The sequence below is a fragment of the Thamnophis elegans genome, chromosome 3, assembly GCF_009769535.1.
Source record: "Thamnophis elegans isolate rThaEle1 chromosome 3, rThaEle1.pri, whole genome shotgun sequence".
In the NCBI taxonomy this organism is placed as follows: domain Eukaryota; kingdom Metazoa; phylum Chordata; class Lepidosauria; order Squamata; family Colubridae; genus Thamnophis; species Thamnophis elegans.
In genome coordinates this window covers 138963952-138979785 of record NC_045543.1, presented here as the reverse complement: position 1 = coordinate 138979785, position 15834 = coordinate 138963952, and the positions used below count along the sequence as shown (strand labels likewise).

The window sequence follows — 15834 nt, the reverse complement described above, 5'->3', positions numbered from 1 at the left end:
ATCTAAGGTATGAGTGACTGTGAACCATGCCTCCCAATCTAGAAATAAGCACCACTGTCACAGAAGATGCATTTGTGCAAGATCACTCCTGGCCACAGCTGTCACCTTCTCCACAAGTCAGTCTAAGAAAACCCCAGAAAGCATTAAATCTCCAGATTTAACAGCTTTCCTTGCCAGAAGATCACGTCCCCTTTGAATGGGCAACCAAACAGCCCATTTTAAAAAGTTGCAAGGGAACCAGAAAAACAGCAGCCAACTCAGTTTGAAGTCTAAAGGTAAAGCTTCCCCTCGCACATATGTGCTAGTTGTTCCCGACTCTAGGGGGCGGTGCTCATCTCCATTTTAAAGCCGAAGAGCCAGCACTGTCCAAAGACATCTCCGTGGTCATGTGGCCGGCATGACTAAACACCGAAGGTGCACGGAACACTGTTACCTTCCCACCAAAGGCCGTCCCTATTTTTCTACTTGCATTTTACATGCTTTTGAACTGCTAGGTTGCCAGAAGCTGGGACAAGTAATGGGAGCTCACTCCGTTATGCAGCGCTAGGGATTCGAACCGCCAACCTTTCTGACTGGATGTCAAAAACACATCCACAACTCCCCCCATCCCCACTCAGAGAATCTACGCTGCAGTTCCAGACATCTGTGTCGAAAGGATGAAGGACACTTGTCTGAGAGGGGTGACCTCTCATGTGGTCAGAGCCTTCTGGCCATATGTGGTTAGGTATGGATTTGCAAAAAAACCTGCGGGAAAGTGAGGAGGAAGATGCTGTGAATCAGAGATTTTCTACTCCAGCATGGTCTGTTCATGGTAGGTGATTAATCACCAGCATTCAGCTTACCCAACGTAACAGAATTGTTGTGAGAATAAAGTAAACATCTCATTTATGCTTTAATAATATGAAAGGCATTAAAAGCTGTTCCTAATAAAGCTGCCTTTTGCAACTGATTGATGGGGACTTTGTTACGTGGTGCTCCAGATGTTTTGGGATTGCACTCAAGGCGTCTATCACTCTTACTATTATCTTTGCTTCCCCGCTTTCCACAGTTGTTCTACTTTTATTTGTAGGCCTGTGCATTTTGTGATTGTGATAATTTCCGTATTTTGGGGAGTATAAGACGCACCTAGCTTTTGGGGAAGAAAACAAGAACAAAAAATATGCCTCTGCCTCCCTGCAATTTGCCTCCTTGCAGCAAACAGCAAACAGCCTGTTTCAGTTTCAACTGCAGCACAGCCTGATTATCACAAGCAGCTGATTGTTGGTTCAATCGGCTTCCCAACAATCAGCTTTTTCAGGCTGCAGGGATTGCCATTGCTTATTGCCGCCCTCGCGTGCCCCATTTTCAGCCTCCGCACACCCCGTTTTCGGCCTCTGTATCCCCATTTTCTGCCCGTTCCGGGCGGCAGGGATCAGAATGGGTGGGAAATGGGGACATGGAAGCCAAAAATTGGATGCAGAGGCCGAAAATGGGGCACGCGGAGGCGGCAATCCCTGCAGCCTGAAACAGCTGATGGTCAGGAAGCCGATCCAACTGACAATCAGCTGCTTGTATTAATCAGGCTGTGCTGAAGCTGAAGCTGAAACAGGCTGTTTGCTGCAAGGAGGCAAATTGCTGGGAGGCAGAGGCCAAAGAATGGTGGCCGGCAGGTGGCGGGGCTACATTAAGTGAGTGTGTATAAGACACACCCAAATTTTTACCCTCTTTGGGCGGGGGGGGGAGTGTGTCTTATACTCCAAAAATACGGTATATTTTCATCACTCAGCTGAACTGAGAGCCTTTGAACGACCTGAATTCCCTCCCCTCTTTCGGGAGTTTATTTCAATCTCTACCAAGCCAATCAATTATACATTGTGAGTCAAGTAATTTTGTCAGGTTGCTATGGCGAGCCTGAACTATTCTAAAAGAACAAGTTGTCACGTTGCTTTCCCAAACGCCCTCTTCGTGTTCTTATTCACCATACCTATAACGTTACAGAAAACTTGGTTCGGCAAAGAGAATGGGGACAGCGTGGTTCAGCAAATAAACGGTGGCCTTTAGAGCCCATTTATAAAAGCTGTAAATACAAAAAGCAACGCTGGGCAAGGTTTAGGGATCCCAATTGCTGTTGCGCATTCCTGCTACTGAAGCGGTAGCGAAGAAATAGAATACAATCTGTGGCCTTGACTGTAGACTTGCAGACGAAGTTCCTGAAAATCCAGCCATTGTTCCACATCAGGCTATTCCTCAACCATGGCAGTACTGCCATTGCTGCTGCTGCTGCTACTCTGCCTTTCTACCCAGAAGGCAGATTAAGCATATTTCCCACAGGGAAACTTTATTTTTGTCCATTTTATTATCTAAAAATAGACTGACCTGAGAAAACTTCCTCAGACAAATATAAATATCCTTTAATTCATGAACTTCTCTGAATTTTGTAATTCGAGTCGGGGCATAAAATAGTCATATTAAAACATATGCTTTATGTTTGACATTTGTGGTGGCTGTTGCTGTTAAGAGACATGGATCAAATAAACAATGGTAAACTGACTTGGTCTGGAAACAGAGCAATCAGTCCATTCCAGGGGTGGGTTCCTGCCAGTTCTAACCTCTTCTATAGAAGAGGTTCCACAAATCTACAGTGCCGTTTAGAACCGGTTCCAGCTCCCTCCCCCTGCCCGTCTGCCCATCATCAAGATGAAGAGCGAGAGAAGGAATTCTGGGAGTTGAAGTCCACAACTCTTAAAGCTGTCAAGTTTGAACACCCCTGGGGTTTTTTTTTTCTAAAGGGTTAGGGGTGCAGGGTAACTTGACAGCTTTAAGACTTGCCTGCTTCAAATGCCAGAGTTTCTGAGCCAACATTTTGGTTGCTAAGCAAGAGCGTTGTTAAATGAGTTTCACCACATTTTACAAGTTGGCCACGCCCATCCAGTCACATGGCTGGCAAGCAACTCCCACCCAGTCACATGGCCAGCAAGCCACTCCCACAAAGAAGGCCACACCTACAGAAGACGTTCTAAAAAAATTTGAAACCTACCACTGGTCCATTCCTTCTAAAGGGAAATTCAGCTTAGAATCTCACTAGGTAAGCTTTTCCCAGGAGCACCAGTGAGGGGAGAGCATAGCTCAGTGGTACAGCCTAAGCTTTACAACTGGCTACTGGGCACTGTCGGTTAAAAGCTGTAGGTCAGGGGTGTCAAACTGGATTTCTTCGAGGGCCAGATCAGCATTGTAGTTCTTGGCGGGTCAGCCAGGGAAAGGAGATGGGACAGACGCCTCCTGCAGCACCCTGCCTGCCAAAACGGGGTGTGGAGGGGCTGCATGCCCCCCCCTGGTGCCGTTTTCGGCCTGGACAGCTTCCTGCAGCCCTTTGTAGGCCAAAATGAGGTGCGGGGGGGCTGCGTATCCCTCCGTGCCCCATTTTCAGCCTGGATGGCCTCCTGCACCACCCTGCTGGGCAAAATGGGGTGCAGGGAGGCACACGCGTCCCCCTCATGCCCCATTTTTGCTAGCAGAGGCACCATGGGCCACATTTAAGCATCCTGCAGGCCAGATCTGCTCCACGGGCCTTAAGTTTGACACCCCTGCTGTAGGTGGCAGGAAAGTCTTCTGTCCAAACCTCTGGGAAAATGTTCTAATTAAAGCTAGATGGGACAATAAAAACTACTGGTTGCATCAACTATCTCCCCTACCTTCTATATATAATCTATTTGTTCTGCTTTGTGTAAGGATAATACATACTAAATCTGTATAACCATAACACAGGAAGCCAGTTTGGTGTAATAGTTAAGGTACCAGGCTAGAGACCAGGAGGCTGTGAGTTCTAGTCCTGCCTGGGGCACCAAGCCAGCTGTGTAAACTTCGGGCAATCTCTCTGTCTCTGTCTGTCTGTCTGTCTGTCTCTCTCTGTCTGTCTCTCTCTCTGTCTCTGTCTCTCTCTGTCTCTCTCTCTCTCTCCCCCCACCCCCCGGGAACTAGACAAGGGGAAGCTATTTCTGAAATCTCGGCAAGAGAACGGCAAGGACTTGTCCAGGCAGTTGCTAGGAGCCAACATTGATTCAAGTGGCCAAAAAAAAAACAAAAGTCTAAACAAATACAGGTTCTACGGACTGTTAAGCAATAAAAATGGATTTAAAACTAACCCTACAATTAGAACATGGAAGGAGATAAATAATAATAAACCATGCACTATTTTACACACCTGGAAGGAATGAAAGGTTTTTAGTATTGAAAAGTCTGCTCCCCCACGAAATTAACTGAAACCACTTAATTAACCAGAGATTCCACCAGTTTCAGAATGGTCTTCCCAGCAGTTCTGCTGAGAGATGGACAGCTTTCTTTCTTTTTCTTTGTGAACTGCTTTATCCCCTGTTTTTTCCTTTATTGTATATTTCCTCCTCCCACCCAGCAGCCATTTTGCACTTTGCGTCTTTTACAGAATACAGAAGAATGGAGCTGGAAGGGACCTTGGAGGTCTTCCAGTCCAACCCCTTGCTCAAGCAAGAGACCCTTTACCATTTCAGATAGGTGGCTGTTCAATCTCCTCTTAAAAGTCTCCAGTGGTGGAGCACCCACAATTTCTGGAGAGAGAAGTCGTCCCACTGATTAATTGTTCTCACTGTTAGGAACTTCTCTTTAGTTCTAGGCTGCTTCTCTCCTTGGTTAGTTTCCATCCATTGTTTCTTGTCCTGCCTTCTGGTGCTTTGGAAAATGGGTTGACTACCTCCCCTCAAGTACTAGAATGCTACTATCATGTCACTTCTAGAGTCCTTTTTCCCCTCTAGATTAAACATATCCTCCAACCATTCTTCACATGTTTTAGTTTACAGGTCCTTAATCATCTTAGTTGCTCTTCTTCTCTATGAAGAACAACTATCTGCTCTACATCTATGAGCAGGTCTGGCAAATGCGTGAAGGCCACCCTGGAGTATTTTTTTTTGACTGGAGATTTGGGCACCCATCTTTCAAACAAGGCATTATTATCACCCTTGGTAGAAACAACCCTGCAGTTTTGCTTTTTCTCCATACCAGGTTTTCGCTGGTCAGCCGTGAGATTTCCTGCTGGATGCCAAACTCCACTTGGGCTTCTGGGGACAACTGGAGGGTCTGGAGGAAGACTTCGTGCTGTTTCTCCATCGCTTCCTTCAAGGTCTCCATCTGGTCCTTTAGGGTTTCTATTTCTTCTTCATATTCCCTTCTCTGTTCCTGGAGTTGAGCCTCAAGGAGCCTGAAGGGGGTGAGAAATGGGAAAGATGAGGACATTTGTCACTCAGAAAATATTAGGTACCCTAAGACACCCAGAAACTGCCAGGATGCCTCTCATGATGTGATGGACCAGGGCTTGGATTCATAGACCAAACTGTAGGCAGATCTTAGATAACAAAAGACATCTTCTACCATGTTTCTCCAAAAATAAGACAGGATCTTATTTTCTTTTGACCAACCCGCGATTTCCGCTACCGGTTCGGGCTAATCGGTCCGAACTGGCTGAATACTACCTCTGACATACATAGTAGGTAGACAATACTTACATTAGGAACTAGTGGTTGCCCACACTCATTACTCATATACATATCGGTGAGGAACACTTACATTGGGAACTAAAGATTGTGAAGGAGACTCCCACTGGTTAAATTACACTGCCTGCTTGTGGGTTGCTACCACGCATCACTTCCTTCACATCAATTTTGGCTACCAAGGTAGCCAGTCCATAAGAATTAAGGGCCTTGGTTATGGATGCCCAGGTTATTTATTTGGTTTATGTCCCACCATTCTACTTAGCTGGAGAATCTGGCCAAAGGAATAACATCTCAAGGACATTTGCTGAGTGTCCTACAACCTCAGTTCAGTTCAGTTCAGTTTATTACATTTATATGCTGCCCTTTTCCCCCGAAGGGGACTCAGGGCGGCTCACAACTCAACCAGGGAAGGGGAATACAGACAAAAAATTTAAAAAACAAAGCATAGCAATGCATAATTTAAAAACATACAACAGTCATACCATTTGAGACGGGGGCAACAGCTCTTTAGCCCCAGGCCTGTCGGAACAGCCAGGTTTTAAGGACCTTGCGGAAGGCCTGGAGGGTGGTGAGGGTTCGAATCTCCACGGGGAGTTCGTTCCAGAGGGTTGGAGCAGCCACAGAGAAGGCTCTCCTCCGAGTAGTCGCCTCAAACCTCAAAGATTAGGGGGACATGGCCCAGATTGCAGACCTTTGAAACACTCCATCCTTGGACTCCTATGCTCCTCTCTCCCTCATTTAAAAGATTCTTATTCCAGAAACAAAACTTCCGAAAACAAAAAAGCATTTAACTCTTTAACTCGTTTCCCCCAAAGTTATCATCTATCGTATTTTTGGGATTATAAGACACACCTTTTTCCCTCAAAAAAAGAGGCTGAAAATCTGGGTGCATCTTATACGCTGAATACAGCGTTTTTTGCCTCCCGAAAGCCCACCCCTTCACCAAAATGGCCGTGCATAGCCTTTAGGAGGCTTCCAGAGTGCTCATGAGGGCTGGGGAGGGCAGAAATGAGCGAAAAATGGGCTGTTTTTTTGCTCAATTTTGCCCCCCCCCCCCCAGCCCCCAGGAGCACTCTATAAATCTCCTAAAGGCTATGCATGCCCTTTTTTTTGCCAAAAAATGGGCCTGTTTTCACAAAAAATGGGCTGTTTTTTGCTTGTTTTTTGCCCCCACCCCATCCCCAGGTGTATTCCAAAGCCTTCTAAAAGCTATTCATGCCCTTTTTTGGGGGGGAAAAAAAAACCACCGGGCCCATTTTTGCGAAAAGTGGGCCATTTTTAGGAGGTTCTGCAGAGCGCAAAAACTTTTTTTTTTAATTCGCCTCTCCAAAATCTTGGTGCGTCTTATACTCCAGTGTGTCTTATACTCTGAAAAATACGGTAGTTACTTTATGCCTCAGAATCGGTGGACAACTGGCTCACATGGTTCCTTTTATCCCCACACAATCATTTCTGGTTGCGAGAAATGATTGTGTGAGGGTAACCACCCCCCACACTGGGGTCTTTTAAAGATGTTTGCAGCTAAGAATAACTTTATGCATTCCAAAACTGGTGTTTAAGTACAGCAAAAAAAATTAAAAAGAGGAAAGATTTGGTTTTAAAATGAGGCATCTGGAAGAACGGATAATAAAAGGGGAAGAAAGGAACGGAATAAGAAAAAAGCCAGAAAGAATGAACCAAGGAAATTAAAAGCGTGTTTCTTTCTGCGACAAAATGGAGGGGATTTTTATTTTCTTTCCCTAAACACATTCACAGTGTGTATTTGGCAAAACGGTGAATTAAGGAACAAACTGCGTTTTTCACAAGAAAAGTGGCATGGAAAAGTGGCTTTTTGCATTTCTGGATCCGTCTCCAATGCCTCCGATAGGGAGTGTGATTCATCACCGCAAAGGTTACAGCCTTCCTTCCATGTGCCTGAAGAGAAGCTTAACATTTGGTAAAGTAAATTGATTTTTAAAAGGTACCAATTACAGTTTGCCTGAAATGAAATCTCTCCCTCCCTGAATCCTTTTTCAAAGGTTCTTCAAGAACCTCTTAAAAGCTCAGTTGCTAAGAAGGAGCGGTTCTCGTATTTTAGGCCCAGCCTGACTGGCCTCTGGGGGGGTGGGGTAGTGTGGATGGACTTTAGACTTTAGACTTAGTTTATTTATATGCCGCCCTTTTCCCTGGGGGGACTCAGGGCGGCTTACAACTCGAAAAAGGGGAGGGGAAACAACATTTAACATATACGACAGTACATCAGTAAAAAGCACAACATTCATACTATTCGGGTGGGTTACAGTTTTAACCCCAGGCCTGACGGGATAGCCAGTTTTTAAGGGCTGTGCGGAAGGTCTGGAGGGTGGTGAGGGTACGAATCTCCACGGGGAGATCGTTCCATAGGGTCGGAGCTGCCACCGAGAAGGCTCTCCTCCGCGTGGTTGCCAGTCGACATTGACCGGCAGATGGGACTCGGAGGAGGCCTAATCTATGGGATCTAATTGGTCGAGTGGAGGTGATTGGCAGTAGGCGGTCTCTCAAGTACCCAGATCCACTACCATGAAGGGCTTTGTGGGTGACAAGTAGCACCTTGAGGCGTACCTGGAGATCGACAGGTAGCCAGTGCAGCTCGCGGAGGATAGGACATCACCACATCACCCTCTGGAAAAGTGAAGAACGCCGTCTTAAAATGATCCCCTCCCCCAAACTAAAAATCCCCCTCCCCAATTTTCCATGATTTTTCTCAACAGACCAGAAACATTATGCTTTGAGTTTTCCATTCGTGGAGAAATTGTAATGTGCATAAACATATACGCACACCGGTTTCAAGTAGTCCTCGACTTAAGACCACAATTGAGCCCAAAATTTCCATTTGCTAAGCAAATCAGTTGTTAAGTGAACTTTGCTCAATTTTGTGACTTTTCTTGCCACGGTTGTCGTGAATCACTGAAGTTGTGGAGTGGATCTGGCTTCCCTATCGACTTTTGATTGGCAAAAGCGGATCAACATGACCCTGGGCCACTCCAACCGACATTAATACATGCAGGTTGCCAAGTGTCGGAATTTTGATCACGTGACAAGGGGATGCTGCAATGTCGTAAGTGGGTGTGTGTGTGTGTCACCTTTTTCAATGCTGTTGCAACTTCAAATGGTCGCTAAACGAACATTTAAAAAAAGGGCCATGAATAGCCTTTAGAAGGCTTGTAGAGTGTTCCCGGGAGGGAGGGGTGAAACCGAGCAAAAACCAGGCCATTTTTCACAAAAATGGGCTATTTTTTGTCAAAAAAAGGGCATGAAGAGCCTTTAGGAGGCTTATAGAGTGCTCTTGGGGGCTTGGGGGGGGGGCAAAAGTGAGCAAACGGCCCATTTTTTGCTCATTTCTGCCCTCCCCAGCCCCCAGGAGCACTCTGAACGTCTCCTAAAGGCTATGCACAGCCATTTTGGTGAAGGGGGCAGGGTTTCAGGAGGCAAAAAATGCTGTATTCCGTATATAAGACACACCCAGATTTTCAGCCTCTTTTTTGAGAGAAAAAGGTGCGTCTTATACTCCGAAAAATACAGTATGTAGACAGGTATTCTGGCCACAAGGTAGATTTGATTCCAGTTCTGGATCTGTGTGCATAACTAAGTGCATAATGGATAAAGCTGTCCCTACACCAGGCAGAGAAGTCATATAGCCTGGGGTCTTTTTATGCAGATTGAGCTGTCTTAATTAAATATCCATTCTATGTTTACTTAGAATCCTGCAGGTAATAAAAGTACAGGTAGTCCTCTTTTTAATGGCTGCCTCATTTAGTGACTTTTCGCCATTACGATAATAATAAAAAAGTAACTTTACAGCCAAATTTTGCATTTATGACCAGCTGTATAAGCCAAAAGAAAACTGAAGTAAAATCATAAGCACAGTTTCGCTCAGTGACTGCTTCACTTAATAACTGAGTTGCCAGTCCTAATTGTGGTCACTAAATGAGGAATATCTGTGTATGGATGGCTGAAAGGACAAGTAACACATCAAGCGGGAGCAGATGCATCCTGTGGGTGCACAATAATTATGGGTGCATGATTTAAAAAGGCCCATACAATGTATTGTTTGGAAATTCAAGAGGACTCTGGCAAGGCCCCCTTGTGGTTCTGCAATCAAAATAGGTGAACATCCTCACGTCAAAAAAACCCACATTAACTTGTTGCTGAACCAGTGGTAGTAGCAGGGAGCAGCAGCCACCGTACCTGTACGGTGGCTCATTTGGCCCACCCACCCTACCCGCGTTCCATACCTATTTTGAAAGCAACCGGCCAATTATGCACGCGTGCACAGTGTCCAGCGCCCGTGCAACCTCTGACAAGCAGTTGGGTGTCGCAGGGGTGGTGGAGTGCACATGCGCAGCGCACGTGCACGACTAGGACACCCGGCCCCATGCGTAGCATACCGGTAGCAACAGGGAGAGGAACCCACCACTGTGCTGAACCATCCAATCAACATGACAGGTAATCCTCAACATACGACCACTTTTTTAGTGACTTTTGCTGCATCCACTGATCAAGTGGTTGACTGTCTTGTCTTTCTCATTACAGAGGCCACATTTTAAATTTATCAGACTTGAATATTCTGATTCTACAAAAAAACACCCTACTTGGAACAGCTTATATCCTCCGACGTTACCTTACCAGTTCCTAGGTCCTTGGTTAGGGCTGGAGCTGTTGAGCTGCCAGCCAGCCCCAAAGGCTGTGAATCTCACCAAAGATTAACATAATAATAACAACAACAACAACAACAGCAGCAGCAGCAGCAGCAGCAGTAGCACCCAGTGTTTACAAGTCTGTGAATTGTACCCATTTTTAGGATCAGGAAAAAGTGAGGGGAGAAAATAACAGCCCAGAAAGAGCAGAAAAAGAAGGAAAAACATATATATTTGACCTGGCTACTTGCTTTAGACCCTGATAGGCCAAGCCGAGTTCTCCATCTTCATTCAGGTACCCCCAGTCCTCAGTCTTGCTAGAAAGAAAGGACAGAGGAAAGGGAAGGAAGAGGAAGACAGATAGTGAAGACAAAAAGTAATAATCAGATGCAGATCAAAGGGAGAAAGGAAGCCTCAATTGCAAGCATGGTGACTGATTCACAAACCTGTGAGCAGGAACCACAAATGATACTGCTACGTGCAGTTTTATTCCCACGGTTTCACTTATGGGGGTCTAGGACAACTTGCTACGGACAACTCACCTTGGGACAATTCCAAGTTGTATTAACAGTTTCATTCAGTTACTTCAAGGAGAGAAGCAAGTTAGAACTAAGGAGAAATTTCCTGATAGTGAGAACTATTACCGTAATCAGTGGAACAACTTGCCTCCAGAAATTGTGAATGCTCCAACACTGGAAGTTTTTAAGAAGAGATTGGACAACGATTTGTCTGAAGTGGTGTAGGGTTTCCTGCCTAAGCAGGGGGTTGGACTAGAAGACCTCCAAGGTCCTTCCAACTCTGTTATTCTATTCTATTCTATTCTATTCTATTCTATTCTATTCTATTCTATTCTACTCTACTTTTATTATTGGTGACCATGTGTTCGTCAAAATTATTGTACCTCTTGTATTTCTGGGTTGACTTTCTTTATTTTATCATTACTGGCCAGAGTTCCGTCAAAATTAATTTAATTTCTGTATTTGTTGAATTGTCCCGCAATGGAGCTGTCTCGGAGCAAGTTGGCTGTGGTGAGTTGGCTACCGTGGCAAGTTGTCCCATTTTGCACTCATGGATGAGTGTGCTTACATTTTCAGAACAGCAGTGGGGGGAACGATGGCCCTTTTATGACTTGTGGACTTCAACTCCCAGAATTCCTGAGCCAGGAATTCTGGGAGTTGAGGTCCACAAGTCATAAAAGGGCCATCCTTTCCCCACCCCTGTTTTAGATCAACTACATAAAGTTATGGTACTGAAGGAAGGTCGTAGCGAAGCCAAGAGAAGACCATTGTGAGGGAAAGGCTCACTAAAAGCTCAATCGAAGCACTTGGGAGATAGAATCAACCCAGTAAACTTTATTGGAAAATCCTTGAAGTGAGTTACTGGGCTCCCTGCCAGCAGATTACGAGAGAGAGAGAGACTGGAGAAAGCCCACTCCTTGATATTATATATCTTGACAATAACATCGAAGTGGCTAGATAATTGGAAGATAAGGGGATAATGTAATCGCCCTGTGTCATTTTGTCCTGCTTCGATAAGCTATTCAATTTGATAAGCTTTGATAACTTTTCAAAAAGCGAGTGCTATGATAAGCTATTTTTTACTCAATTATTCAATCAAGTATTTATGGGCGACATCAAAAGTTTGGTGTTTATTTGCCTTCTGCTTACTTTCTATTGACTCTCTAGGTCAGGGGTTGGCAAACGTAAACACTCAAAGAGCCATTTGGACCCGTTTCCCAAAGAAAAGAAAACATCGGAAGCCACAAAGGTCCTAACATGTTCTGTCCTGTCTTGTCCTATCCTATCCTATTCTAGAATTGAAAAATAGGATCTCAGGTTACAGACCTCACATGTGAGACTTTAATTCATTCTAAGGTGGGGGAGAAATTCCCACACTATCCTGAAAAAGTTTCAGATTTTTCAATAAATCTGAAGGCTTGACTACAAAAGTCATTAAACACACACACTTCACTTGGAGCGCAAACTTTCCCCTAGCTGCAAATTGTTGATCCAGGGGGTCATTTCAAAGCAAGCCCTCTGCATGGGGGACCTAAAGGCTTTGCCACTTTGGTCTAGTGGTTAAGGCACCAGGCTAGAAAGCAAGAGATCGTCAGTTCAACTCCCGCCTTAACCCTGAAAGCAGACTGGGTGACTTTGGGCCAGTCGTTTTCACAGAGTTGTTGTTGTTGTGGGGAAAATAAGAGCGGGGAAGATGTGCTGGATATGTTTGCAGCCTTGAGTTGTTTGCAAAAGTAATAAAAGTGGGATAGAAATAAATTGAGCGCAAAAGAAGAAGGGGATGACAGAGAATGAGGTGGCTGGATGGAGTCACTGAAGCAGTAGGCGTGAGCTTAAATGGACTCCAGAGGATGGTAGAGGACAGGAAAGCCTAGAGGAATATTGTCCATGGGGTTGCAATCAGTGGTGGCATTCAAAAATATTTACTACTGGTTCTATGGGTGTGGCTTGGTCGGCATGGCGTAGCTTGGTGGACGTGGTTTGGTGGGCATGGCAGGGGAAGGATACCGTAAAGTCTCCATTCCCACCCCACTTCTAGATTACTATTTCTCAACCTTATCAGTTTTAAGAGGTGTGTTCAACTCCCAGAATTCCAGCTGAAGGGCATAGGAGCACAAACTTCTCTGAATCTCTTTAAAGAAACTATATACGTATCTGCAGCTGCTTCACAGTCCCAGCTGCTTTAAAGAGTTGCAGATACAATGTCAAGGATCCCACAGGTCAAAGCACCTTTCCATATTCCTATTTACAACATTGCAGTTCTCTAACATCTAGTCTGGAGTATGGGGAGGCCTTCAAATTTGGCAACTTTAAGACTGGTAGACTTCAACTCCCAGAACTCCCCAGGCAGCATGGCTGACTGAGCAATTCTGGGAGTGGAAGTCCACATTAGTGGTGGGATTCATTTTTTTTACTACCCGTTCTGTGGGTGTGGCTTGGTGGGCATGGCAGGGAAAGGATACTGTAAAATCTCCATTCCCTCCCAATCAGCTGGGACTCGGGAGGCAGAGAATAGATGGGGGTAGGGCCAGTCAGAGGTGGTATTTACCGGTTCTCTGAACTACTCAAAATTTCCACTACGGATTCTCCAGAACCTGGTTAGAACCTGCTGAATACCACCTCCAGTCACGATGGGTCGGACACGACTTCTCAACTAACAACAAGAAAAAATAAATAAACATTTTTGTATTGGCTTTACTCTGGCCTAGCTAAAGCCCCCATCCTGTTTTGTGGATTAGGGATTCATAGGAACAAACTGTGAAGAAGAAGATAAAAAGCTTAAAGTGATGGAAATAAATTGTATAAAATGAATGCCACATGTACCCTGGCCTGGAACAGAAAGGCTCCTGCTAACAACTTGGGAGAAATAACTTGAATCTCTCCTCTAATGGGGTGGAACTAGGGAACAACCTTTTAAACATTACAAAGCAGTGATTGTTAAGCGTAAGTACTCAACTGCTGAACAAGGTACTGAAGATCAATTTGGGCTATCAAGCATAAAGCTTCGCAGGGTTGAAAAAAAATCAGAATTGCAGATCTGACTCTCCTATTCTTTGCAAAACCTCTCCGAAAATTCCTGTTCTCTGAAGAAAGTGACTTAAGAAGGGTACCATTAGTCCTGAATTCAATAATTACGCAAATTACAAACACGAAGCAACTGTAACAGCTTGGGCCCTATTAAATAAATGGAAAAATGGTTAATATTTCCATTGATCAATGAAAAACGTCTTGCTGGAGGCATGACCCTTAAATCTTCTCTTTTACATGGAAATTGCCTTGCCTTTTACGAGATGACCTGACACAGCAGTTCATTTACATCTTTTTAGACTTCAGGAGATGGGAAGCTAGCAGGGGGCCACAGGCAAGAAATAAAATTGTTTGAAAGGACCGAAATCTATTCTGTCTTAAACATCAAGCTGTTCAGTTCCATTCCAAATTAACATTAATGGCAATAGCACTTACACCTATATACCGCTTCACAGTGCTTTACAGCCCTCTCTAAAACGGTTTACAGAGTCAGCCTATTGCCCCCAACAATCTGGGTCCTCATTTTATCCAACTCGGAAGGATGGAAGGCTGAGTCAACCTTGAGCTGGTGGGGACTGAACTGTCGAACTGCTGGCAGCCAGCAACCAGCAGAAGTAGCCTGCAGTACTGCATTCTAACCACTGCATCACCATGGCTCTTTTAAGATAGACAAGTCCAGCAACTCCCAAATGAGTTGTATCCAATAACTATGATAGCACAAGATTTGTTGGCTCCACTACTGATCCTCTTCAGGGGCAATACCACTCAGTGATGGCCTCCCTATTTCCTATATGCAATTTTGAACAATTTTAAACAATTTTTAAAAAACAATTTTTTAAAAAAAGATTGGTGAATTCTCCAGACTTTTGTTTCCATCACTTCCCACCAACACGGACAAATCAGGATTTAATGACGTTTGGGAGGGAACCTTTTAAAAAGGGAGCCAACCTAGAAGTAAGGAGAAATTGTCTGACAGTGAGAACAATTAATCAATGGAATAACTTGCCTTCAGAAGTTTTGGAAGCTTCATCACTGGAAGCTTTCAAGTAGAGACTGGACAACCATTTGACTAGGATGGTATAGGGCACCTTCTTTGAACAGTGGGTTGGACTAGAAGACCTCTGGGGTCCCTTCCAGCCCTAAGATTCTTTAGAGATAGTGCTTGGATTATGATAGCAATTGGGACCGGAAGGCCTATCACGAAGTACTGTGGACATAATGCACAATGTTATGTGACTTCATTGCTTAATCATGGCAGTCCCTGTTGGTGTTGTAACCTGAGGACTGTGTGAGTTGTTAAATGAGGACCTCACATGACCACAAATTGGGAAGAGGAGGGAGTCCTAGGAAGCAGATGGGCAACAGGAATTCAGTCAATCTCCATTTCCGTATGCTACCATTTAAGAAATATCATGGTTCTGAATATATGGGGGGAACAAGGCCAGTTTGAAAAGACCCGTTATTCTGACATAATTGTCATATTGCCTAGATTCAGCCACCTTTGGTCAATAATGAGAAGGAAGGACTCCCTGGAGAAGAGCCTAATGCTGGGAAAGATTAAGGGCAAAAGAAGAAGCGGACGACAGAGAATGAGGTGGCTGGATGGAGTCACTGAAGCAGTAGGCGTGAGCTTAAGTGGATTCCGGAAGATGGTAGAGGACAGGAAGGCCTAGAGGAACGTTGTCCATGGGGTTGCGATGAGTCGGACATGACTTCACAACTAACAACAACAACTGAATCCAGAAGTGAACGGACCTGTGAATGAGTTGCAAGTCAATGTGAGGGAAAACTCAGCCGAAGAAATGTTTGCAGAGTTGACCAAAATAACTGTAGCAAAGGGATAAAAATGTGTGAGCAAGGAGAATTATAGGCCACCAAAAGAAAAATCAATATATACAAGGGAATGACTAACGTTCACAGAGAAGAAATGGCTAGGGACAACTGTAGCTATAGATTTGCTTTGTTTCCATATTTTACAAGGTTGACATTCCAAACAACGATCAAAAGAATGCTAACTGAAACTTCTCCACTTAAAGTAGTAAAGGTTTTTTCAGGAAAAGGTTCCAGGTTTCGTTCTTTTCAAGATTCTAAGTAAAATCGTTGCTTCATAAACAGCTAACTTTAAATGGCACTAAT

General features: G+C 44.5%; 1 protein-coding gene across 2 annotated transcripts in view; it reads right to left on the bottom strand.

Annotated features, from left to right (window-relative positions):
- LOC116505911 (unconventional myosin-Vb-like) overlaps window positions 1–15834 on the bottom strand; it is a 228911-nt gene that overhangs the window by 23292 nt on the left and 189785 nt on the right. For both annotated transcript variants that reach the window (XM_032213404.1, XM_032213405.1), the window contains one exon: window positions 5008–5206. In XM_032213404.1, coding sequence (XP_032069295.1) covers window positions 5008–5206 — 199 coding nt within the window. The remainder of the gene's footprint in view (window positions 1–5007; window positions 5207–15834) is intronic.